At 45.2% G+C, this 27,986-nt stretch overlaps 1 protein-coding gene across 2 annotated transcripts in view; it reads left to right on the forward strand.

Moving 5' to 3' along the window:
* RIPK2 (receptor interacting serine/threonine kinase 2) overlaps positions 1–27,986 on the forward strand; it is an 88,705-nt gene that overhangs the window by 39,984 nt on the left and 20,735 nt on the right. Inside the window, exons 2-8 of one of the 2 annotated variants that reach the window (XM_077492990.1) lie at positions 8,643–8,796; positions 10,334–10,489; positions 13,302–13,453; positions 22,946–22,995; positions 24,120–24,281; positions 24,407–24,486; positions 26,582–26,647. In XM_077492990.1, coding sequence (XP_077349116.1) covers positions 8,643–8,796; positions 10,334–10,489; positions 13,302–13,453; positions 22,946–22,995; positions 24,120–24,281; positions 24,407–24,486; positions 26,582–26,647 — 820 coding nt within the window. The remainder of the gene's footprint in view (positions 1–8,642; positions 8,797–10,333; positions 10,490–13,301; positions 13,454–22,945; positions 22,996–24,119; positions 24,282–24,406; positions 24,487–26,581; positions 26,648–27,986) is intronic. The other variant, XM_077492991.1, reaches the window with a different exon arrangement.

Below are 27,986 nucleotides of genomic sequence, written 5' to 3' on the forward strand. Positions count from 1 at the left end.
TCAATAATTGTATATTTATTGGTTTGCGCAAAAGTTGTCACATCTACAAACTAAGGTACGTTTTCTGGAATTTACGCAGCTTTTAGTTTACGACTGCCTATCTCATTTCTTGAGGTGCTAAAATGGCAGGGCAGTACAAAACCCCCCCAAATGACCCCATTTTGGAAAGTAGACCCCCTAAGGAAATTGATAAGAGGCATGTTGAGCCCATTGAATATTTTATTTTTTTGCCTCAAGCGATTGAATAATGACAAAAAAAAATTTTTTTTTTTTTTTTTACACAAAGTTGTCACTAAATGATATATTGCTCACACATGCTATGGGCGTATGTGAAATGACACCCCAAAATAAATTCTGCTGCTTCTCCTGAGTATGGGGATACCACATATGTGGGACTTTTTGGGAGCCTAGCCGCGTACGGGGCCCCGAAAACCAAGCACCGCCTTCAGGCTTTCTAAGGGCGTAAATTTTTGAGTTCACTTCTCACTACCTATTACAGTTTTGAAGGCCATAAAATGCCAAGATGGCACAAAACCCCCACAAATGACCCCATTTTAGAAAGTAGACACCCCAAGCTATTTGCTGAGAGGCATGTTGAGTTCATGGAATATTTTATATTTTGCCACAAGTTGCGGGAAAATTACAAACTTTTTTTTTTTTTTTAACAAAGTTGTCACTAAATGATATATTGCTCATGCATGCCATGGGCATATGTGAAATGACACCCCAAAATAAATTCTGCTGCTTCTCCTGAGTACGGGGATACCACATATGTGGGACTTTTTGGGAGCCTAGCCGCGTACGGGGCCCCGAAAACCAAGCACCGCCTTCAGGCTTTCTAAGGGCGTTACAGTTTTGAAGGCCATAAAATGCCAAGATGGCACAAACCCCCCCCAAATGACCCCATTTTGGAAAGTAGACACCCCTAAATTTAGGGGTACACTAGTGAGACTAGGTAATAAATGGCGGGTGCCCTGAAACTATAAAAAAATAACTAACCAACCAGCGTCACCTGTAACAGTTATATGGTGATCACTGGTGAAAGGGTTAACTAGGGGGCAATTAGGGGGCTTTATGCGGTAGTATATGGGGGTCCCTGGCGCTATAAAAAGCTGCAGCGAACCTAAATACCTACCTGCCTAACTAGCGTCACCTGTGACACTAATACAGCGATCAGAAAAACGATCGCTTATTAGGCTGGGTTCACACTGGAGCGATGCGGGAACGCCACGAATGCGCGGCGGGTTCCCGCATCGCATGCCTCCCGGCGGCAGTTCACACTGCCCTATGCGAACTGCTGGGAGTGTCAGTGAAATGTTACTGACACCCCCAGATCAGTTCGCATATCACAGTGCGATCTGCAAACTCGGATCGCATGGTGTGAACACCCATGCGATCCGATTCTGCTGCGGGCCAAAAAAAGGGTCCCGTGCGAATTTGCGGCGGGTGCGGCGAATGGCTGAACTCGAATCGCACAGAGATCGGATGTGATTTGCACTGCAGTGCGGTGCGAATCACATCCGTTCTCATAAACCGCTGCAATGTGAACCCAGCCTTAGTGACACTGGCGACCGGGGGTGATCACGGGGTTAAACCTTTATTGGGGGGGTTAGGGGGGTACCTTAGAACTAAAGGGGGCTAACCCTAACTGCCCTAACAGTTATTAGTCACAAATGACACCCGCCGGGTGATCAGGGGGTTAAACCTTTATTAGGTAATAAATGGCGGGTGCCCTGAAACTATAAAAAAAATAACTAACCAACCAGCGTCACCTGTAACAGTTATATGGTGATCACTGGTGAAAGGGTTAACTAGGGGGCAATCAGGGGGCTTTATGCGGTAGTATATGGGGGTCCCTGGCGCTATAAAAAGCTGCGGCGAACCTAAATACCTACCTGCCTAACTAGCGTCACCTGTGACACTAATACGGCGATCAGAAAAATGATCGCTTATTAGGCTGGGTTCACACTGGAGCGATGCGGAAACGCCGCGAATCCGCGGCGGGTTCCCGCATCGCATGCCTCCCGGCGGCAGTTCACACTGCCCTATGCGAACTGCTGGGAGTGTCAGTGAAATGTTACTGACACCCCCAGATCAGTTCGCATATCGCAGTGCGATCTGCAAACTCGGATCGCATGGTGTGAACACCCATGCGATCCGATTCTGCTGCGGGCCAAAAAAAGGGTCCCGTGCGAATTTGCGGCGGGTGCGGCGAATGGCTGAACTCGAATCGCACAGAGATCGGATGTGATTTGCACTGCAGTGCGGTGCGAATCACATTCGTTCTCATAAACCGCTGCAATGTGAACCCAGCCTTAGTGACACTGGCGACGGGGGGTGATCACGGGGTTAAACCTTTATTGGGGGGGTTAGGGGGGTACATTAGAACTAAAGGGGGCTAACTCTAACTGCCCTAACAGTTATTACAGTCACAAATGACACCAATGCAAAAAAAAAAAAAAAAATGACATTGGTGTCACTGTGACTGGGGGGCAGGGGTAATTGGGGGGGTGATCGGGGGGTAAAGGGGGGGTGTGAGTGTGCCTGGCATGTTCTACTGTGTGTGTAGAGTGTTGGTGCAACTCACCGATCCGCTCTCCTCCGTGTCGGAACGAAAAATACCGACACGGAGGAGAGAATACATCACTTCCTCTCCTGTGTTTACATTACAGGAGAGGAAGTGATGTCACCGGGGATTTCTATTCGTCGGGAGCGATCGCGAGGGGGTGGCCATGAATGAATGGCCGCCCCCTGGTCCCGGATCGCTCCCGGACGAAAACCGACCGCCGCAGGCACCGGGCGGGGGCCCGATCGGGCCCCCGACCCGCGGGAGGCAAGGGACGTACATGTATGTCCTTATGCCTGCCCGTGCCATTCTACCGACGTACATCGGCGTGCGGCGGTCGGCAACTGGTTAATAAGGACTTGTCAAACATTTGGGGGGGGGGGTCCTTTATTTCTAGGTGACAATTTTTTTACCCCATACTTATTCACATAGGGTAGGGGGCCAGTTTTCTGGGGACCCCGTTATTAATAAAGGGGGCTTCCAGATTCCAATAGGCCCCCTACCTGTAGACCCCCATAACTACTGGCCACAGTTGTGGGGAAGAGGCCATAGTCCTTATCCACATGGGCATATGTCACTTTGCTGGGGGGACTGGCAAAGCACCCCCCATGTTGAGGGCATGTGTCCTGGTGTGGTTCAGGAGAGTGTGGTCTTGTCAGGCTGCATGTTCGGATTAAAGGTGGGTTTTAATCAGACCTCACACGTTTAAAATGTTTGCTTTTTTGCACAAGGTACATTCTTAACATCCATACAAGGCTTACCAAGTGTCTGGTATGCATTTTGAGGGGAACATTTAGAAAGAAACAAATGACACTATTTAAATTCCTGCCAAATAAAAGTTAATTGTGCACAGACTCCTCCAAAGGTCCCCCACAATAGATAACAGTCCCTTAGTTGCCCGCTGTGTATTTTCAGAGAAGAAAATAATAGGGGGGGGGTAAACAAAAAAATTGCACCTTAGAGCAGAAATCCCCGTCTATACAACAAATGGGACTTTAAATGTGCCTAACAATGGGAATGAATAATAATAATAATAAAAAAAAATAAAAAAACAGATATGACTGCAGCCAGACACAGTGGAGGGAGATTTGTGCCACAAATTTGGTAAGTACAGAATCACAGCATATATAAAATAATATGCAAATTGGTTGGAGGGAAGCTTCAGAATGGCAAAGATGTTTTTGTTATAGGTTATGTGAGCAGACTGAAGTGAAAAATATTGCAGCAAATACAGATTTTATTTTACCTTTTATTTGGGCTTTTTGTTCTTATCTTGTGATTTTTTGAGTTTTGATGTAACCATTTACTGATGGTGATCACATTAGGCTAGAGAACTACAGAGGACATTTTTAGTAGCTAAATAATGCTAATAGGCATTAGTAATTGGTGGTTAAACAGATGGAGAAAAGTACAGTACATGTGGTAGTGATGTGATCAGTCTCACATTACTCAAATAATAAGCGATTGATCACACAGAGATGCTACTTGTGCAGCTCACTCCTTAGGAAGTCATTTTTTTCCATTCGAGTGACGTATCTTAGTAGCAGCAAGATTGAAATCTCCAGTGCTCTACCTACTAAAGGGCGCCTATGACTTGTCCAGTGTTGAGAAACGCTATTTTGTTGACTAATCCAAAACTGATTAGTATACTGACTTCTTTATTTTCCCATAAATGATATTCATATCTGGTTATTGACAATAAAAACAGTATATAGTTGTGGCCTGTGTATTTATATATTCAACTTTGATACTGTCTATGAAAATGATTTCTGGCAAACCATACAAACAGAACCAGTAGACAATCTTTACATAGAAATACTTTTTGTGTAAAAAATACTTTTGAGATCTTCATGCCCACAACAGCCACCGCGCATGCAGAAAAAAATTAGAGGTGTGTTTGGCCACACCTTCTCAGCCTGTCAGCTGTCACTGTTGGGGGTGGGAACAGACACAGCAATGCTCCCACTGGCAGAGATGTGCATGATAGAAACATTTGTTTTGTTTCAGATTAATTTGTTAAGTTAATCATTTGTTTCGTCATATTTGTTACAATAGAACGATTCATTTTTGGAATTAATTTTGTATATTCGGATTAGTTTTGCATATTCGTTGTTCCGAATCAATTTGTATTTCAGAAGTTATTTTTGAAGATTAGCTATATTCCTTTTAACTTGTTCATTTGTTATTTCGGGAGATTACTTATGCACTCTGGGTTGGATGGAGGTTGGATGGAGTTTGGATGGGTTGGATGGAGGTTGGATGGAGTTTGGATGGAGGTTGGATGGGTTGGATGGAGGTTCAATGGAGTTTGGATGGGTTGGATGGAGGTTGGATGGAGGTTGGATGGAGTTTGGATGGGTTGGATGAGTTGGATGGAGGTTGGATGGAGGTTGGATGGAGGTTGGATGGAGGTTGGATGGGTTGGATGGAGGTTGGATGGAGGTTGGGTGGAGTTTGGATGGGTTGGATGGAGTTTGGATGGGTTGGATGGAGGTTGGATGGAGGTTGGATGGAGTTTGCATGGAGGTTGCATGGAGGTTGGATGGAGGTTGGATGGAGGTTGGATGGAGGTTGGATGGTGTTTGGATCGGTTGTATGGAGGTGGATCCATCAGAATCTCAGAATCATAACATAACAAATAGAACAAGATTAATTTTCAGATTGATTATTATGCTATGATTCAGAAATTCCGATGGATCCACCTCCATCCAACCCAAACACAATTTGGAATCATCATCTTATTTCACATTTATGTTAATGCAACATAAAAACAAAATGGATCTGAATCAATTCGGATCATTCATTATGTTGTAACCTTATGCCGGATGCTGCAAACATTACCAAAAGGGCAAATACATTTTGTTGTTTTCTAATAATTTATTTCAGATTTTTTTAAATTCTTTACTATTGTGATTTAGAGATTCACAAAAATGTAATCTAAATTTTGATTCGTAACAAAGTTACGCATGCCTACCCACTGACTCTCAACGATCTTAAAGCAGGGTGTGGTCAGAGAAATAAAATAAATCTGGGTGTCTGGATAAGGTTTTTATATATTTGTAAATAATCAGTTTTTCTATCTCTAGAGACATTCCTAAAGCATACATGAATTTCCTGTTTAAATAAGCTAAATACATACCAAGTGCATTAAAAGTGTTACAGCTTGTCTTCTTCAGAAGAAAGCCACAGCCTAAGTAAAAAAGCATATCCCATGCTAACATACTGAAGATAAGTACTTTTGTTCTTTGTGTGGTTAAAGTGGTCTCAATGCAGAGGTCTAACATCCCCGCTGAGACAGACCTAAGGCTCTTCAGTCAGCCAAGCTCAAAAAAAAATATTTTTTTTTTTCAAACCTTGTGATTTGTTATAGAATCTCCTTGCTAGAAATAAACAAATTGCAATTATTTCTTGACCATTCAAATATAACCATAAATGAGGTCTAAAATCAATGCTTTTGTTTCTATTTTGTATAAAGTAGATAATGTTGTAAATCCCTATAATGCTGCGTACACACGACCGGACCAGACCGGACTTTCCAGCAGACTAGGTCCGACGGGATCAGTCCGTCGGACAATCCGATCCTGTGTGGGCTAATCCGATCGTTTTTCGTTCTAAAAATCAGACAGACCTAGAAAAAACATCACGTTCGAAATGAACGGACTTTCGAATGGACTTAGTCCATTCGTGTGTGGCCAAATCCGTTCATTCAGAAGTCCGTGGGAACTCCGCTGAAAAGTCAGTTAGGAAAATAGTCAGACCTAGTCTGCCGGAAAGTCCGGTCGTGTGTATGTGGCCTTAGTCTTTTTTTTTTCCATTTGTGTTCCTTCGGGAAAGAGTTCACTTTCTGTACTGTTGAGCAGTGGTCTTTAAACTAAGAACTTTTGCTTGCCTTTATCCAGCCTTGGGGCAGTGTTCCTCTCACTGATACAAGGCACTATTCCTCCCACTGACACCAACAATAGGACATTTATTCTTCCCACTGACACCAACAATAGGACACTATTTGTCATGGTCAGGAGCGAGGCCGAGATGCTGAGAGGGCTCCCCTTGCGGCCGAGTGCAGCACAACCCTGAAGTTGACACAGGGATGCAGTGCCCACAGTAGCACAGGTTGCCAGGTAGCAGCAGCAGAGGTCAGGTACCGGGTAAGCAAGTCTCTAAGGGCAACCGTGCTAGGAAGTCCGAGAGTGGGCAGCGGAAGTCCAGAGAGTGGTCAAGACAAGCCGGGATCGGGTGCAGGAAGCAGACCAGGAACGTCGGGTACAAGCCAGGAGTCAGAGCCAGGAGAATAACAGGAGTAGGTCAAGCAAGCCGGGTCGGTACACAGGAGGTCGGATAACAGGAAACACGGGTACAGGTTCACAGGAGAGCTGACGATAATCCAGCGATGCGGCACTGTCAGGCGAACGTTTAAATAGGCGAGGTACCCAGGTCACGTCGTGAGCGCGTCGGGGCGATCGTACGGCTACGTCGAGTACATTGTGTATTCGTAACATCACCGCGTATGCCCGCCTGGTTAGACGTAACATCGGTCGTTCGTCTTGAAACTACTTTGCGCTTCCGTAGGCGCCGACGCGCGCTAACACGAACGTACCTCGTGAGATTGCGCCTATTTCCCTGACACTATTCCTCCCACTGATACCTACAATAAGACACTATTCCTCCCACTGACACCAACAATAGGACACTATTCCTCCCACTGACACCAACAATGGGGTACTATTTCTCCCACTGACACCAACAATGGGGTACTATTTCTCCCACTGACACCAACAATAGGACACTATTCCTCCCACTGACACCAACAATGGGGTACTATTTCTCCCACTGACACCAACAATAGGACACTATTCCTCCCACTGGCACCAATGATGGGGCACTATTCCTCCCACTTACACCATTGATTGGGTACTATTCTTCCTACTGACACCAAAGATGGGGCACTAATCCTCCCACTGACACCAAGGATGGGGCACTAATCCTCCCACTGACACCAAGGATGGGGCACTAATCCTCCCACTGACACCAAGGATGGGGCACTAATCATCCCACTGACACGATTGATGGGATACTATTTCTCCCACTGAAACCAACAATAGGGCACTAATCCTCCCACTGACCCCAACAATGGTGTGCGATTCCTCCCACTACCAGTGATTGGGTATGATTCCTCTCACTGACGCCAATGTCCGGGCCCCCTAAAGTCTGAAGTAATCTATTGCTTTGTTTAGAAAGTTTAAAGACCCCTGCTGTAGAGTCATCAGGAAGTGAGAGTAAATCTCTCCAAAGTGAAATGGCCTGTCTGTCCCCACTGGAAAATTCACCCTCTATTCCTGTTCTAATGTCAGCTCAAAATGTTGTATTTTTCCTTTCATTCCCAGTGACAATTGTCACCAGGACTCACCAATGGGGAAAAAATCAGACGGATTTTGTGGTCGAAATTTCCGACCGTTTGTACAAGCGCATAGGAAGTGTAGTTGTTTTTTTCTGAAAATGCTTCAGTGGGGTCAGTTTAGCTGCAGATCGTGCATAGCCACGTTGTGTTAATTTAGGCCGCGTACACACGCGGGGACTGTTCGCTCAACTTTGTCCGCTGAACAGTGTTTCGGCGGACAGTCCGCTCGTGTGTGGGCTTTCAGCGGACAGTTTCAGCGAACAGTCTGCTGAACAAAGTTTTTCGGAAATTCCGAAAAACTGTCCGCTGAAACTTTGTTTCAGCGAACAGTCCCCTCGTGTGTAGGCTTGTTCGTCAAACTAAGTTCCGCGCATGCTCAGAAAGGATTTACACGCCGAAGTTTGCATTGCAGTGTATAGGACGTCGTTTTCTAGTCCCGTCCTACGTGCCGTTCACGTCATCGTGCACGGTTTCAGCGGACTGTTCGTTCGTCGTGTGTGGGCAAGTCCGTCCATGCTAATTTTGAGCGGACTGTCCGCTGAAACTGTTTGACGGACAAAGTTGGGCGAACAGTCCCCGCGTGTGTACGCGGCCTTAGCCAGGAAAATTGCCTGAAATATCAGCTAATAGGAGTAAAATATAAATTTGTTATTTTTAAATGTTTTCCTTATTTTTTTGCAGTGACAGAAACAAGATCTTCAAAGAAGCAGAAATTTTGCACAAAGCCCGATTTAGCTATATTCTTCCAATCCTGGGAATTTGTTATGAGGAGGACAATATTGGCATAGTGACAGAATACATGCCCAATGGATCACTCAACCAGCTGCTACATGAGGTAAGTACATCTTTTTCTGTTAAGGTGACACTTTCTCTTACAAGGGTCTGTTTATAAGACCCCTTCCACACCAAGCCACCCCGGCGTCAGTGGTAAAGTGGTGCTATTTTTAGCGCCATTTTACCGCCTTTATAGCAGTGCTATTCGGCTGCTAGTGGGGCGGTTTTAACCCCCCACTAGCAGCCGAAAAGGGGTTAAATCGGAGCCGCATTTTACTGGCGATATCGCAGCACTGCCCCATTGATTTCAATGGGGAGGAGCGGTGCAGGAGCGGTAAGTTCACCGCTCCTTCACTGCTTCTAAGAAGTTGCGGGTAGGACTTTTTCTGATGCCCTGCCAGCGCACTGCTCCAGTGTGAAAGCCCTTGTGCTTTCACACTGGAGTCAATGGAGCAGCTGTTTTAGGGCATTTTGCAGGCGCTATTTTCAACGCTAAATCCCACTGTAGTGCTCGGCGTGGGAAAGGAGAGTGTCAGCAGATCACGTGAGCGCCCAGCGGTGCTGTAAATAAGGTATTTTGCACATTATATTATCCTTTAACAGAGTAGATTACTAGGATTTCTATGCTGACTTTACAACTTTAAGGTTTGACATGTTGGGTCGGTGCAACCTCGTCTTTTATATTTTACTAAAAATGTGGGTAGTTTATTGTGTTTGCTTGCCCTAAAATTCACTTTAGTGTATTTCTTACTGAAATTTTGCACTTCCTAGACCGTTGTGGTAATATCAAGGGAGGGTTATAACCCCTACCAGATTGTTTGTTTTTTTATGCAATCCCATTGCAGAGATTTCCTTTTACTTCTTGCCCCATAGTCACAGAAAGTTAGAGGAAATCCCTGAAAATTGAGGGCATTCCTTGGGGACCCCAAGATCAGCAGAACTAGTGTCCCCATTAGAAGATTTCCTCTCTATTACCTTTCTGGGGTCAATCCAAAATGTGATTGTTTTTTTACTTTCACTTTCAATGATAATGGTAAACAGGACAAATAGAGAAGGTGAATCTCCTAAGGGGGCACAGCCAGCAATAAAAACTGACAAGTGTTCTAATTCAGCTGCACTGTATCCAAAAATAAAAAACACATTTTTGCCTTTAGTTATACTTTAAAGTGATTTTTTTTTTTTATATTTTGGGATAGTGCAGAGAAGGGTTGGAGTCAGGTTTTAATTTTTCCCTGCCTCTACTGGGGAGATTTCCTGACACTTGCTGTCAGAACAGGAACTGTTGTAAAATCTCTCCCACGGTGATGCAGATTACAACAAAAACACATTCTTAGTAGAGCGGGGAATGTTTAAAACTTCTGGTGAACACATCCTCTTATTTCCTGTACAGGCATCACAGGGAAAGGAAGGAAAGGAAAATCTCAACAGCGGGGTCCCAGACAGAAGCAAAAACATGGCAGGGATTTTAGCCCTCCCTACTCTGTCCAAAATGAAACATTTTGGGGGGAGGTGGTGGGCTTTGGAATAACGCTGTAATACTAAATGCATGGTTGTAACACAGTATTATTGTTTGTGATGATTTGTATTATTTTTTATAGGAAAGCCCATCAATAGAAATTGTATGGCCGTTAAGGTTTCGTATTCTATATGAAATTGCACTAGGAGTCAATTTTCTACACAATTTGTCTCCCCCATTGCTGCACCATGACCTAAAGACTCCAAATATCTTGCTAGACGATGAGTTTCATGTTAAGGTAATGTCACTGTGTACAAATGTGAGTATTTAAACAATGCAAAAGCCTTGTCCATCATTTGTCCATTATTCATGTCCCCGCAGGTAGGGGAAGTCCTGGCCTAACAGCTCTGAGGCTTGAAAGGGAACAGTATCAATAGACTGAGGTTCCCTAGGGCCACAAAAAGGGCAGTCGGTGGCATCTGAAAGTACTACAGATATGAAATGGTTTCTAGAGTTTGCTGTTTGGGAGATACTTATCTCAGGTCTATAGGTATAATACATTTCAAACATATTCTCTAGTCTAGACTGAGATTTTAAATGTCCTTCAGCAAATTCTCAAAAGTGTCCTCCACTGAGACAAATGTCCACTGCTGAGGCAATAGATCTCCAACATTCATTATGATAGCCATAATGGCCTGATAAGCGATGGTCACAAGATTAAGCAAGCAGAATATCAAACACATATGATTGTGCTATTTTCAGCCTTCTAGGAGGTAATACCAGATGCCTTCTTCAATCCCTCATTATGGCACTGGGGGATTTTACTATTCATTGTAAGATTTCTCTTTTATTTAGAAAGGAGAAGGAAGTTTGTATGGGTGTCATATATATTATATCACATCAGAATATGTTTTGGTTACTTTTTTGCTTTCTTTGTCTCATTGGGAAGATTTCACTACATGTTCTTTCCCATTAACACAACAGGAAGTGAGAGGAAATCCCCCTAAGGCTTCATGTACACTAGCAGCTAAACTTGGGTTTAGGAGCTTTTGTCATTTTTTAGCCAAAACTAAACTAAGCTAAACTCAACTCCATATAAGCTCCATAAAAGCCTGTGTTCATGTACACATAGGCTTTAGGATGGTTTAGGACAGTGATGGCGAACCTTGGCACCCCAGATGTTTTGGAACTACATTTCCCATGATGCTCAACTACACCGCAGAGTGCATGAGCATCATGGGAAATGTAGTTCCAAAACATCTGGAGTGCCAAGGTTCGCCATCACTGGTTTAGGAGCTGCTGAGGTTCAACCTCCCTCAACCGCCCTCTCCTAAAAGCCTAATGCCGTGTACACACGATCGGAATTCCGGCCAGAAAAAGACAGATGAGAGCTTTTCATCGGAAAATGCGACCGTGTGTATGCTCCATCGGAATTTAGCTGTCCGAATTTCCGCCAGCCAAAATTCGATATCATGTTCTCAATTTTCCCAACGGAAAAACTTTCTATCGGTAATTCCGATCATGTGTATGCAATTCTGACACGCCAAAAATCACACATGCTCAGATTCAACTACGAGACAGAAGCTATTGGCTACTGGGTATTGAACTTCCTTTTTCTAGTCACGTCATGTTGTACGTCACCACGTTATAAATGATCGGAATTTTATGTGACTGTGTGTAGGCAAGACAGCTTGAGCCGAATTCCGTCGGAATTCTGTCGGGAAAACCATCAGAGCTTTTTCCGATGAGAATTCAGATCGTGTGTACGCGGCATAAGAATCTCATCGCTGTGATCACTGTCCTGTGTGTTGAATTCCAGCCCCCTAACAGTTAGAATCACTCCCTAGGACACACTTAACCCCTTCACTGCCCCCTAGTAGTTAACCCCTTCACTGCCAGTGTCATTTACACAGTAATCAATGCATTTTTATAGCATCGATCGCTGTATAAATGACCCCAAAATAGTGTAAAAAATGTCCGGTGTGTCCTCCATAATGACGCAGTTCCAAAAAAAATTGCAAATCGGCGGCATTACTAATAAAAAAAAATGTAATAAAAATGTAAAATGTTGTAGACGCTATAAAGTTTGTGCAAACCAATCAATATACGATTTTTTTTTTTTTTTTTACCAAAAATATGTAGAAGAATACATATCGGCCTAAACAAAGGAAAAAAATTGTTTTTTTTATATATTTTGGGGGGATATTTATTATAGCAAAAAGTAAAAGATATTGCGTTTTCAAAATTGATGCTATTTTTTTGTATATAGCGCAAAAAATAAAAACTGCAGAGGCGATCAACCACCAAAGGAAAGCTCTATTTGTGAGGAAAAAAAAGATGTCAATTTTGTTTGGGTACAACGTCGCATGACCGCGCAATCAGTTAAAACGGCGCAGTGCCGAATCCCAAAAAGTGCTCTGGGAAGGGGTTAAAAGCTTCCAGGGCTGAAGTGGTTAGCAGCCTTTGCAACACTACAATTCTCCCACATGTCCCCCAAAAACTTAAATTTACATCTTTTTTGGAAAAACAATGAGACACTATGGCGCCGGTGACAACACTGATAGACACTCCTTAAAGGCTAGGTTCACACCATAGCAAATTGGATGCGGGTTTCACCACATCCAATTCGCATGTCAGGAGCCTGTTCTCAATGGAGCCATTTCACGCATCCCTGGGACGGCTGCGAAGCGGATTGCACAGGGGTCCCGTGCATCTTCTGGTCCATTTCAGGTCCAAATTCAGCCCAAAATTTGGACCAAAATTGGACCTGAAACGGTGAACAGGGACGCACCGGACCCTTGCTGTGAGCCGCTCTGCACAGAGATGTGAACCCAGGCTCAAAGCTTAACACACCACATATAATTTATCACTGAATGTGTAATAATTTTTGAGAGGTGACAATAAGCATTCTACTTACCCCAGGTATTCCATTGTTCAACGAGTATAGGCTCAAACTTTTTGTATTCAATAGCATCCAATGAGGCTGCATTTCCATCAAAGATTGAAGATATAATACAGACCATTGAATATATAAGGGATCTTCTGAAACTATTGCATAGTACAAACGTGTATTAGAAATGTGTTGACTGTGCTTTGTTATTTTGTTCTAGATTGCTGACTTTGGGCTTTCAAAATGGCGCATGCTGTCACAGTCTTTCAGTGATCACAAACCAGCTGGAGGAACTATTATTTACATGCCCCCTGAAATGTATGAGCCCAACATCAATACCAGCAGAGGGAGCGTTAAGCATGATATGTACAGGTATGGCTATCAGCCTATATGAAATACAGACTGCGTTCTGCATTATGAGAGCTGGATACAGGGCAAACGCTACATTCCCTTCAATGCTTTTGCATTACACAGAATAAAAGAACACTAAGCAAGCAAGTATTAATCCGAATATACACTATTCATTTTTTTTCCTGGGTTGAACAAAAAAAACTGTCAGCTCCGGTCTGAGCCACTGTACTAAACTATGTGAAGTTAGTATAGCGATCTCCCACGCTGAGCTGTGTTCTGACAGGGGGTCATCTTGCCAGTAACACACTTAGCAGATTTAAACACACTAATGCCGCGTACACACGGTCGGAGAATCCGTCGGAATGCGTCTTATCGGACCATGTCGTCAGATAATCCGACTGTGTGTGGTATGCATCAGACTGATTCCGTCGGAATATCCGTCGGACCCAATTTTCCAACATGTTGGAAATATTTCCCGACCAACTGGGCCGGTCAGACATACTCCGATCATGTGTAGCGAATTTTGATCGGACCAAGTGCCACGCATGCTCAGATCAAATTCCTACATCAAAGCTATTGGCTACTAGCCTGAACATAGTCCCATCGTAAGGAAATTATGTCACCGCGTTCTTGGCAACCGCTAAATCAGACAACTTGGCCCGACCGCGTGTATGCAACAGTTTCGGACACAATCCGTCGGACAAAATCCGACGGATTTGGTTGGCAAAATCTCCGACCGTGTGTACGTGGGCTAACACATGTAACTCCATCTAATAATTTATAAGCAGTCACAGTAACAGTTTTTTTTTCCTTTGGGATAAAGGTTTTAGGCTGGGTTCACACAATTCGCATGACATCTCCGGAGCGAATTGCAAAGTCCTGTGAGTCTTCTGGTCCGTTTCAGGTCCAAATTCAGACCTGAAACGATGAACAGAGAACACAGGATCCCTCCTGTGAGCCGCTCCATACAGCAGTGTGAACCTAGCCTTACTTACTTTATTGGCGTATAACACGCACCCCAAGTTTAGGAGGGAATTTTAAAGAAAAAAACTTTTAGGAGGGAAGTTTAAGGAAAAAAAACTTAAATGCCCATTAATGCAGCCGTGTCAGTCATTTGCAGCCTTGCATTGCAGCCTTGTCAGTCATTTGCAGCCTTGCATTGCAGCCTTGTCAGTCATTTGTAGACTTGCATTGCAGCCTTGTCAGTCATTTGCAGCCTTGCATTGCATAGTTGCCAACTAGGGATGAGCTTCGTGTTCGAGTCGAACGTACGTTCGACTCAAACATTGGCTGTTCGTCCGTTCGGCGAAATCCGAACACTTGGTCCGTTCGCGTCAAAATTCGCATGGCGCTCACGGCCCACAATGCACTGCGATGGCGCAGTGCATTGCTGGCTCATGATTGGCCAAGCATGCACTGTGACCCCGCATGCTTGGCCAATTGCAGCGCCAGCAGCGAGGAGAGCCATGATTGGCCACAGGCAGGATGCCTGTGGCCAATCATAGCTCAGGCTGTGTAGTGCACGCCCCACACTATATAAGGCCGCCATTGCGGCGGCCTCGTGTAGTGTGTTGGCGTCTGAAGCAATGGGTGTTCTGTGTACCTTCAACACAGTACACACCGATCGTTTTCGGCTGAGTTTCTATCTTGCTGTTGTGTAGTGGTTATTGTCTGCGTGCCCTGACCGCAGTATACACCGCTATATTCACCTCACCTATATAGCTAGTGATCTATCTTTAATAATAGAGCTTGCAGTCAGTAGTGTTAGGAGATAGTGCGTGCTGTCTGCGTGCTCTGTACCCAGTACATACCGCTATATCCACCTACATAGCTGTTCTCTATTTGAGCCCAATTGCCATCTGCAGGAGTTATTGGAAGTTGTGTGTGCCTCCAGCACAGCACAGTATACATCTGTATTTACCCCTTTATCTCTGCTGTTCTCTGGTTATTGTCTGCGTGCCCTGACCGCAGTATACACCGCTATATTCACCTCACCTATATAGCTAGTGATCTATCTTTAATAATAGAGCTTGCAGTCAGTAGTGTTAGGAGATAGTGCGTGCTGTCTGCGTGCTCTGTACCCAGTACATACCGCTATATCCACCTACATAGCTGTTCTCTATTTGAGCCCAATTGCCATCTGCAGGAGTTATTGGAAGTTGTGTGTGCCTCCAGCACAGCACAGTATACATCTGTATATACCCCTTTATCTCTGCTGTTCTCTGGTTATTGTCTGCGTGCCCTTACCGCAGTATACACCGCTATATTCAACCCACCTTTATAGCTAGTGATCTATCTTTAATAATAGAGCTTGCAGTCAGTAGTGTTAGGAGATAGTGCGTGCTGTCTGCGTGCTCTGTACCCAGTACATACCGCTATATCCACCTACATAGCTGTTCTCTATTTGAGCCCACTTGCCATCTGCAGGAGTTATTGGAAGTTGTGTGTGCCTCCAGCACAGCACAGTATACATCTGTATATACCCCTTTATCTCTGGTGTTCTATAAAAAAGGCATCTGCAGGAGTTAGTGGGTGTTGTGTGCCTCCAGCACAATATAAACTACCCAACTGCTGTTTTACCCAACTCCCTTCAGGCCATTACCATGTCTGGAAGGCCAGCAAGGAGAGACAGACAGGCGCGAGCCGATAAAAGAGGGCAAGCAGGCTCTGTGTCTAGAGACAACAGTGCTGGTCGTGGACGCGGTGCATTGTCATCAGCACGTGGCCATGGGACATGCTTGTCCTTCTTTTCGGCAGCTGGACATGTTGAACCGCAACATGCCAACAACTTGGTAGAGTGGATGACCAAGCCCTCTTCATCCTCCTCATCCTCTCTCACCCAGTCTCAGGGTAGTAGCAAAGCAGCTGCCAACGCATCGTCTTCCCTCCTCTCAATGTCATCATCAGTGACTCCTTCCCTAGACCCACCACGTCCTCCTGAGGAGTCTCCTGAACTCTTTGAGCACAGTGTTGGGTACATGCTCCAGGAGGATGCCCAGTGTTTTGTGGGCTCTGATGATGACACTCAGCTAGAGGAAGGCAGTAGCGTGAGCGCAGAGAGAGGGGATGCTCAAGAAGGACAGCAATCTGGCAGTCATGTTCCACAAGCTGCAGCATACTGCCAGGTTTGCTACAGCGATGAAGAGGGAGGGGATGATGAGGGCACTGACTCCACGTGGGTGCCTGGAAGGAGGGAGGAGGAGGAGGAGGAGGAGGCACATGTCCAACGAGGCAGGATGCCCTCCGGGGGCCAGCTTAAGGGCAGCACACCGACTGAATCACACCGCAGAGCTCCGCCTGTGCAGAGCGCTGCTTCTGCGCGTTATTCTAAAAGTTCTTTGGTGTGGGCCTTTTTTGAGATGAGTGCATCAGATCGCACCGCTGCTATTTGCAACATATGTCTCAAGCGTATCTCACGTGGCCAAAACATCAGCCGCTTGGGCACCACATGCTTGACCAGACATATGTTGACCTGCCATGCAGCTCGTTGTCAAGCGTACCTCAAAGACCCACACCAAAGAACAAAGCGGACCTCTCCTTGCTCCTCATCAGCTGGCATCTCCAACCCCACTAGACCTTCAGTCCTCTCTGAAACCTGCTCTGAGAGGAATGAAGGTGTAGAATTAGGTGTGTCACAGCCAAGTGCTTCCGGGAACTCTGCTAGCGGTACACCCACGTCCGATTATAGCAGGCAAATGTCCCTGCCCCAGCTGCTGGACCGGCGGAAGAAGTTTACTCCCAGCCATCCACATGCCCAGCGGTTGAATGCTAGCTTGGCTAAATTGCTAGCACTTCAACTGCTGCCTTTTCAGTTGGTAGACTCGGCCCCCTTCCGTGAGTTTGTACAATGTGCGGTTCCTCAGTGGCAGGTCCCCAAACGCCACTTTTTCTCACGGAAGGCGATTCCGGCTCTCTACCGGCAGCACAGTGGTGTAGTGGTTAGCACTCTCACCTAGCAGTAAGAAGGGTCGCTGGTTCAAATCCCAACCACGACACTACCTGCCTGGAGTTTGCATGTTCTCCCTGTGTCTGCGTGGGTTTCCTCCGGGTACTCCGGTTTCCTCCCACACTCCAAAGACATGCAGGTAGGTTAATTGGCTTCTGTCCAAAAAATTGGCCCTAGTATATGAATGGGGACCTTGGATTGTTGGCTCTTTGAGGGTAGGGACTGATGTGAGTGTGCAATGTAGAGGGATAGGGACAATTGTAGATACTCACTCAGGTTGAACTGGATGGACTGATGTCTTTATTCAACCTTACTAACTATGAAACTATGAAACTATGAAACTATGTGGAAGGCAATGTCCTTGCCTCGCTGGACAGGGCGGTCAGCGGTAAGGTGCATATTACCGCTGACACATGGTCCAGCAGGCATGGACAGGGACGTTACCTGTCTTTCACGGCCCATTGGGTCACTCTTCTGGCTGCTGGGAAGGATGCAGGACAAGGTGCAGTAGTGTTGGAGGTTGTTCCGCCACCACGCCTCCAAAATGCTACTATTGGTTGTGACACACCTCTCTCCTCCACCCCCTCCTCTTCTTCTTCCTCCATGGCCTCTTCCAGTGCTCTGTCCTCAGAACCAGCGGTGCTCCGTAGGCGTTCCAGGGGCTACGCAAGTACGCAGGCAAAACAATGCCATGCCGTGCTTGCGCTGGTTTGTTTGGGGGACAGGAGCCACACTGGGGCGGATGTTTTGTCAGCTCTGCAGGGGCAGGCCGAGAGGTGGTTGACGCCACGCCAGCTTAAGCCAGGAATGGTGGTTTGCGACAATGGCACCAACCTCCTCTCCGCCCTCCGACAGGGACAACTGACTCATGTGTCCTGTGTAGCTCACGTCCTTAACCTGGTGGTGCAGCGGTTCTTGGGCAGGTACCCCGGCTTACAGGATGTCCTGAAGCAGGCCAGGAAAGTCTGTGTGCATTTCCGCCGATCATTTAATGCCTGTGCTCGGCTGGCTGAGCTCCAAAAGGAGTTGAACCTGCCCAAGAACCGCCTTATATGTGACATGCCCACCAGATGGAACTCAACATTGGCCATGCTGCAGCGGCTGCGCACGCAGCAGAGGGCCATCAATGAGTACCTGTGCGACTACGGCACCAGGACAGGGTCAGGGGAGCTCGGTTTTTTCTCACCACGCCAGTGGGGCATGATCAGGGATGCATGCACTGTCCTGTCACCATTTGAGGAGGCCACAAGGATGGTGAGCAGTGACAGTGCATGCATCAGTGACACTGTACCTCTTGTCCACCTCTTGGAGCATACGCTGCGTGGAATAATGGACAGGGCACTTGAGGCAGAACAGAGGCAGGAAGAGGAGGACTTCCTTGCCTCTCAAGGCCCCCTTTATCCAGACAGTGTTCCTGCTGTGCCACCCATCACACAGGAAGAGGATGAGGAGGAGGAAGAGGAGGAGGAGGATGATTGTGTCAGCATGGAGGTGGAGGCTGGCACTCAGCATCAGCAGCAGCAGCAGCAGCAGCAGTCTTGTAGGGATGATTTACAGTCCCAAGAAACACGTGGACTTATACGTGGCTGGGAGGAGGTAGCTGTGGATCATGTTGCCCTTAGTGACCCAGAGGACTCTGGACCGAATGCCTCAGCTAACCTACGCTGCATGGCCTCCCTGATCCTGCAAAGCCTGCAGAAGGATCCTCGTATTCTTCGGATCAAGGAGAGGGACCATTACTGGCTGGCCACTCTCCTTGATCCACGGTACAAGGGTAAGGTTGCCGACCTTATCTTGCCATCGCAGAGGGAGCAGAGGATGAGACATCTCCGGGAGGCCTTGCAGAAAGGTCTGTGCAACGCGTTCCAAGAGACTGGAAGGTTACAAACTCCTGTTCCTGGACAACGTGTTGCTGAGGCATCGGTCAGAAGGAGCGGTGGAGAAGGTGGCCGTCTGACTGATGCTTTCAGACAATTTTTTAGTCCGCAGCCCCAAGGTATGATCGGTTCCAGCACCCATCGCCAGCGTCTGATTTACAAGGTGCAGGAATACCTAGGGGCAAGGTCAGACTTGGACACCTTTCCCACCGAAAATCCTCTGGCTTACTGGGTCTTGAGGATGGATCACTGGCCAGAGCTTGCACAGTATGCAATTGAGCTACTGGCCTGTCCTGCATCCAGCGTTCTTTCGGAACGCACCTTCAGTGTTGCTGGTGGCTTTGTTACCGATCACAGGGTGCGCCTGTCCACCGAATCAGTTGATCGACTGACCTTCATCAAGATGAATCAGTCTTGGATCACCCACAGCTACCAGAAGCTGATGTAACAGAATAATTTTTTTTGAAATACCACATCCCTTCAAGACTGCCTATGCTGATGCTGAGTGACTGTCCTGTTATGTTGATTGTCTATCCTCTTCCTTCTCCGCTGATATGTTGGAAGAACATTTCTGGTTCTGGTTGATGCCATCAGCCCAATTTTTCTGCCCCTGTTTAACAGGTGCGTTTAAGTACAATTTTTGATGCAATGCTTTGCAACAGGGCTAATTCCTGCAATAAAACTAGAGTATATGGCAGAGGTTGCAGTGTGCTGGCACCAGCACCAGTGCCTAAGGCCCAATTTTTCTGCCCCTGTTTAACAGGGGCGTTTAGGTACAATTTTTGATGCAATGCTTTGCAGCAGGGCTAATTCCTGCAATAAAACTAGAGTATATGGAAGAGGTTGCAGTGTGGTGGCACCAGCAGCAGTGCCTAAGGCCAAATTTTTCTGCCCCTGTTTAACAGGGACATGCAATTACAATTCTTGATATAATATTTCACAGGAGGGCCCCTTCCTGTGCCCACCCAGAGTAACGGTGAGGACTTATAGTGTTGTGGCACCAGCACCACAACCACCAAAGGTCAATTTTTCTACCACTGTTCAACAATGGCATGTAATTACAATTCTTGATATAATCGTTCACAGCAGGGCGCTCCAGCGCCCACCAAGAGTCACTTTGAGGGCTTACAATGTTGTGGCAAAACCAACACCTTGTTCCGCCATTTCTGCAGAGCATATAGGGCAGGCCCCTACTTTCAAACATCCAACTTACAAACATCTCCTACTTGCAAACGGAAGGAGACAACAGCAAGTGAGATGAAAAAAGATGGACGACAAAACAAATTATACAGGGGTGATAACCCTTCCCTATGTTTTCCAAAAAGCTTAAAAATTGTTTTTTGGACTGGAGCTACACTTTAAAAATGTACCAGTTGAAAATTACAAACAGATTCAACTTAACACAACAAACCTACACAGTCCCTGTCTTGTTTGCACCGCCTGTATACTGCTGTTCTGAGTATATAGGGCCTGGGGGCCACACGCATTTCCTTTTTTTAATATGGGTACGGGATTCCCCTTAATATGCGTACAAGACCCAAATAGGCTGGTAATGGGCAGGGAGGGCTACCCATGCCATTTTTCTCAATGATTTTCAACCATATTGCAGGAACCAGATATAACATTAAAACCGCAAGCAGTTTTAAATGGTGTTATTTCCGTTAAATGTCATTTTGTGCAGGGACTGTTCTAAACACGGGAAACACGTGGCACTTCACAGGCATACTACAGACACCCCCCAGGCACCATATTTACAGGAATATTTCACTTTTTTTTTTTCACTTTAATCGTCATTAAAATCAGTGCTCCCGCCAAAACTGCCATTTTTAAAAACATTTTAGGCATTGACCCATGTCCCCTGGGGCAGGAGCCAGGTCCCCAAACCCTTTTTAGGACAGTATCTTGCATATTAGCCGTTAAAATTAGCACTTTTCATTTCGAACGTTCGAGTCCCATAGACTTCAATGGGGTTCTAACGTTCGTAACGAACGTGGGGTCCGTTCGAAAGTTCTGGTACGAACCGAACCGGGGGGTGTTCGGCTCATCCCTATTGCCAACATTGTAAAAAAACATTTCGGGACACTTTTTTGGCAGTAGGCGGAGTTGTGTTATAATTAGGGGGCGGGGCATGCAGTTATAGGTGTGGCCTAGGAAAAGGATAAAGTGTGCACCGCTGCAAAATAGGGGTGTGGTTTACGTAAAATAGTGGGCGTGGCTCAAAGGGGTGTGGCTAGTGTCTGAGATGAATGCAGGATGGAGAGGGAAAGGGGGAGAGGGAGGGTGGAGGGATGGAGGGACAGCAGCCACCCGATCCTACACCACAATAGCAATGTGTTTTCCAGAGTTTGACAATCAGCAGATAAAGATACTCCAAATACCTGGTGTTAGCACTTCAATCATCCCGACGCCATGATTTTTATGGTGTCAGGATGATTGAAGCGCATTATTTCTATTATTACATTGTAATATGAAATGAAATCATTCAACTCACCATAATGCAGAATCAGTGGGAGCCATGAGCGTGTCACTAGCCACGTTGCCTGCCACCAGATGCCATCAGGTGCCCCCAGCAGAGTCCCTCCTTATATCAGATGCGGCGCCACAGCAATGCTCTCTATTGAAGACCAGCTTCTGGTCTTCTTAAAAATGGTGGCCGGCGGAGACATTGTCTCCGCCGGCTGCGGAACTCTAGCGGCGGCAGCAAAAAAATGGGAAATTCTATTTCCCAGGACAAACCGAATTTCCCGGGACATTTCCCGGGACACAATTAATTCGGGACAAATGTCCTAATCCCGGGAATTTGCAGCCTTGTCAGTATCTTTTGCAGGCTTGCCTTTTTAAAAATGGCGCCGCCGAGATACAGAGCGGATGTCCTGTGTATCTCAGATGCGCTCGGTAGCTCTCGGCCATTCTCGGCAGCTTTCGGCTATTTTTGGCCGTGCTCGGCGGCTTTCCGAGTTTGGCAGAGAAGCTGACAATCAGCGGGGGATCGGCGTATAACACGCACTCACGATTTTCCTATGATTTTAAAAAAGTGCGTGTCATACGCCGATAAATACGGTAACTAACGTTGTGTTCCACTGAGGGTGCAGTTCAAGCTAGGGGTCTGCCCTGACTCCATGTAATCCACAGCACAAATATAGAAAAAGGATACAAAGCAGGAAATATTTGTACCAGAGACAGCTGCCTGCAGGTAATGGGATACATACCATTACACATAACAAATGTCTTTGGTGCTGTATTCAACAAAAAAAATAAAAAATAAACTTCAGCTTTAACCTGTTGCATACATACAGTACATTAGTGTTTGCATGGGTTTTGTATACATAAGGCAAGGAATGTACACCAGTCTGGAGTACTGGAGTCATAGGCCTTTTCACAGGGTGTGCTGGGGGTGCTAGGGCACACCCTAAACCCCTCCCTGTATTGACAATTTCCTCTGCTTCCTGGCTCCCCCTGTCTCTCCTTTGCCGATAGCTGCTGCAGGGGATGTTTCAGGATGGAGAGCGGGGGAAGGGGCCATTAAATGAAATATTCTGAAGGGGCTCATTGAGGCCTCCTTCACGTTTTTCTGTCACTCAGCATGTGTGGGACGTTGATTTCACACTTCTGCCGTAACCCAACAGGTTATGACATGTTTCGTTGTTACTTACTGTATAATTGATGCATATGTTTTTTTCCCTATTTCAGCTATGCTATTATTATGTGGGAAGTTCTCTCGAGGAAACAGCCATATGAAGGTAATGTAATTATTGCCCTTTTTTTGCCTTGCAGACTGCACAGACCTTTTACTATGCAAAATTATTAAATTGGTTTGTTTTTAGTTGATTTATGAAAGTCAGAGCTAAGACATAATTGTTATGCATAATTGTTTCATTATGTACTCCATCAAAGTAGTATTGAAACCTCAGAATTTTAGTGTAACATATTGAGCACACTAAGCCTGGGCTCACACGTATGCAATCAGACAGCACATGTGATTCGCACCACATTGCTGTGCAGATCACATGCGATGTCTGTGCAATGCGAGTTCAGCCATATTGTTGAAAGGCTGAACTCGCATTGGATTTGCATGGAAATAGTGCAGGAACCTTTTTTTCCCCTGCACTGGAATTGGATCGCATGGGTGTTCACACCCATGCGATCCAATTTCTTTTTCGAATCCACAATTTGCACTGCGATCTGCGGACCAATCTGGGGGTGTCATTAACTTTGTATTGACACCCGCGCCGGTTTGCAGAGGGTAGTGTGAACTCCATGCAAGGAACGGGCACTGGAAACGCGCTGGTTCCCCCGCATCGCATATGTGTGAACCGGGGCTAAAACAAACATTCTCAGCAAACTATTTGTTAAAGTTCTTACCCCAGCAGCTGCAGTTTACATCTGTCAATGCTCTGGTACCTCGTCTGTTACTGCTGGTACACTGAATTTCCAGTTTTCAATGGAAAGAATTAACAGTGGACAGTGCAGTCTCGTTAGTCTGTTAGCTTGAAGAAGGTAGAGAGAGAAGGAGGGGAGTGCCTTGCCATCCAAGGCTATAGGGCTGTGTGTTTCTACTGATATGCACGGTGTAGGGAGACTCTGCTATACTCCCTGTATGTAAGAGTTGCTCTATAGGATGCTGCAAGACACACAGTTAAGTCTAATTCCCCTATGCCAATGCTGCCAAGTGCCAATGAAATTTAGTTAGGATAGATTATAGGAAAACATTAATGTAGACTCTGACTATGGTGGCTGCTGATTGGGGGTACTCTGAGTTTTTTTTTAGGGGTGCTTTAGCATGTACCCGCCTGGCACCTCCACTGGGAGGGCATTTTCAGTTTTATTAACAAAATGATTATGATTACTGTGATTATTTTATCAGGTGCTACAACCCCAATGCAGATCATGTTCAGTGTATCCAAAGGTTCACGGCCAGACATAAGTGAGGAGAGCATTCCTGCAGACATGCCTCACCGAGATGTATTTCTATCATTAATGCAGAGTGGCTGGGCCTCTGATCCCAATGACAGACCAGCTTTCCTGAGTAAGTAGTACCAGGTGTGAACAAAAGCCCATTCTTCATTGGCTGCTATGGGGAAGGAGGAAGGATGGGGGTGATTGGTGAACAGTTATGCTTTAATGTTAATTCTGTTTTGTTTTTGACACTAGAATGTTTGTTGGACCTTGAGCCTGTGATTAGAAATTATGATAGTGTTTCAATTCTGGAAGGAATACTGCAGATAAAGAGAGTAAGTAGCTTTTTTTTTTTTTTTAAGGGGTGTATTTATATATAAAAAAAAAAAAAAACAGCAGAGCTATTCATCATGTGAGCCTGCATGTAAACTGCATGTTCATTTATTGTGTGCAAATACCAACAAAATCAGTAATCAGTAGTGTGACCACAACTAGTCGCACCTTACAAAAGAGCTACAGGGTACCAGTACCAATGCTAGAGGGAGCCTACTGAGGCTTGGAGTGAGGTAAGTATTTATACATGACTGAGGGACCTACAGAATGCAGAGGCTTTGATTATCTATAAAATATTAAACACACCCTTCCAAAATGACCAGATGACACATTTTATTTGGAGTCGAATGGCCATAGCAGTCTTTTATTACAAACCATTAAATACAACAAACACGTTTAATGCATATAATACTGTCAATGCATAATAAATAAACCAACCTCAGCATTTGCCCAGTCTAAGGTCTTTATACTCATGATTAACCGGTTATATCTGCCACCCAATCAAAGGCCCCCAGCCACAACTAAACTGACTCAGGGACTATTAACCACTTACGTACAATACAAGATACAACCTAATTAACCACTTCAGCCCCAGAAGGATTTATCCCCTTCCTGACGAGAGCACTTTTTGCGATTCGGCACTGCGTCGCTTTAACTGACAATTGCGTGGTCGAGCGACGTGGCTCCCAAATAAAATTGGCGTCCTTCTTTTCCTACAAATAGAGCTTTCTTTTGGTGGTATTTGATCACCCCTGTGGTTTTTATTTTTTGCGCTATAAACAAAAAAAGAGCAACAATTTTGAAAAAAACGCTTTTTTTTTACATTTTGCTTTAATAAATATCCCCCAAAAGTATATAAAATAAAATAAAATTTCCTCAGTTTAGGCCGATACGTATTCTTGACACCTTCCACTGCCCTACCGACACCATCCACTGCCCTGACATGTTCACTGCCCTACTGACACCTTCCACAGAGTTATCAACACCATCTACTGCTCTACTGACACCATCCACTGCCCTGACACATCCACGGCTCTACTGACACTGTTTACTGCCCTACTGACATCTTTCACTGCCCTGTTGTCACTGTCCACTGCTCTTCTGACATGGCTCACTGCTTTGCCGACACTGTTCACTGGCCTACTGACACAGTCCACTGGCCTACTGAACCCATCCACTGTCCTACTGAAACCATCCACTGGCCTACTGACACCTAATACTGGCCTACTAACCCCATGCACTACCCTCTGCTCTGCTGACCCCTATAATCTGCCCTAACTGCTGACTCCTGTACTTATGCTCCCAAATACAGACCTCTGTACACTGCCCTACATACTACTGACCTCTGTACACTGCCCTTTATCTTACTGACCTCTGAATATTGCTCCTGCATCCTAAAACCAGGCCAACATTGAGGCCAGACAGCCAGGCCGGAACTTAGTTGAGCAAGTCAGGGTGTATATACCCCTGATCCCTGCACTGTGTACTTTACCCATTCTTGACCCCAGCAGATTGTATATTATTTACTCCTTACCCCTGCACTGTGTTTACGTTATCCACTCCTGATCCCTGTACTCTGTATACTCCTGCACTTTGTAATTTATCCAATCCTGACCTCTGAATTTTATACATATTTATGATGATCGGGTGTGTTTTTTGGGCATGGAGAAGATTGTCATTCACCACATAAAGAAGGGGGGCACGTTCCCTCTAGGCACTGGATGACCTTATCCTGAAATTGCCTAGTAACATTTTATTTTTCTGGCATTCGCACACAATGAATGCACATGCAGTTTCTCAGGATGAATAGCTCTGCAAATTTTTTATAACTGTAACCCAAAGTGTATGTTATGTGAAAGTATTGACTTATAGTTAGATACTACCTATTCCATACCGTGGTCTGGGACAACAGCTAAAGGTACATACATTTAAAACTGGGAACAAAAAACACACACTTTTTCACAGTCCAAGATCTAATACTCTGCAAACAAATGCTTTGTTTATATGATTTTATCATAAAATATGAAATTGGCTTATATTATGTTAACCTTAAAATGTAAAACCCAAAACAACAAAAATGTCAAATTATTTTTTTAGGCAAGATGCAATATTCCATCTGACTGGAGAACTTCTTCAAATTTTTCTGTATTGCCTATACCATCTGTAAGTTCATCCTATGTCTCTAGATAGTTTACCCTCATAAATTGAACTACGATTTAATTTTGTATTTGCCTGGGTTATGAATATCTTTATCATGAGACAGAAAATGTTCATACTGATTGTCCAAACTACACAATTCTTCTGCTCTCCTTCCTGACATGAAAATTATATAGTTGCACTATTATCAAACAATGGGGTTGAAATTCTTTTTTGTAGCTGATGAACATCTACATCTGTAAGTAGACATTTTGTGTGCAGAGCTAATGGATTAGACATGTGCAAAAATCCAAACATATTTGACCATCTTTATGATACTATCTAATGAAAATAATGTCTCAGCCCTTGTACACACGGTCGGACATTTCGACGGAAAATGTCAGATCGGACCGTGTTGTCGGATAATCCGACTGTGTGTGGGCTCCATCGGACTGTTTCCATCGGAATATATCCGACGGACAAAGTTTTAGAGCTGAGCTATATAACTTTCCGACATGATCCAATCCGATCTGACAGAGTGCCACGCATGCTCAGATCAAATTCCTAGACCAAAGCTATTGGCTACTAGCCTGAACGTAGTCCCGTCGTAGCTAAACGTCATCACGTTACGTACGATCGGATTTTCCGACAACTTTGTCCGACCGTGTGTATGCAACACAAGTTTCGGACAAAATCCGTCAGACAAAATCCGACGGATTTTGTTGTCGGAATGTCCGACCGTGTGTACAAGGGTTAAAAGTCCTAAATATGTGGATTTATATTCTTCAGAAAGCAGGTGTTTGGTTCAATCTTTATGATACATGTACCATTTTGTATCTAAAAAATCTGTGGTTGTAGCACTCTAGGGAGATTTTCATTCAAGGTTGCTCAGATATACGCACCTTTCGAAAGGGGTCATCTGAAGCCCTGAAACGTTAGTGGAGGAACATGTTTTTGGCAATTTTTCTTTGTCACCTGTTTCCTGTTTTTTTTTTTTTAACCCTCAATAAACAATATTATGGGGTGCTTGCCTTTTCAGTTTATGAGGTTTTTATTGCTGTGTGTGGCCTTGCAATGGAGATGCATTCTTTCTGTTTGTCCTGGGGACTATGCGAACAATTGACAGAGAATGATGAAATGTCCAAAATGTTACAGTCATCAAAACAAGAAGAGAGAGTGAACCTTCCAATGAGGACAACTGTTCTAGTAACAACTGTCTAAGAGGGGAATACCCTCACTTCGGGAGATTCCCTCTCACTTCTTATTTGTATTTCTGGGACAGAAAATAAATGAAGACAAATCACCCCAACAGGACACAGACAGCAAAAAATTAACTTACAGGGATTTTTACCATTTCCCTCTCTAT

Source organism: Lithobates pipiens, unplaced genomic scaffold (assembly GCF_037356315.1).
Source record: "Lithobates pipiens isolate NorthernLeopardFrog02 unplaced genomic scaffold, aLitPip1_a1.2 Scaffold_19, whole genome shotgun sequence".
In the NCBI taxonomy this organism is placed as follows: Eukaryota; Metazoa; Chordata; class Amphibia; order Anura; family Ranidae; genus Lithobates; species Lithobates pipiens.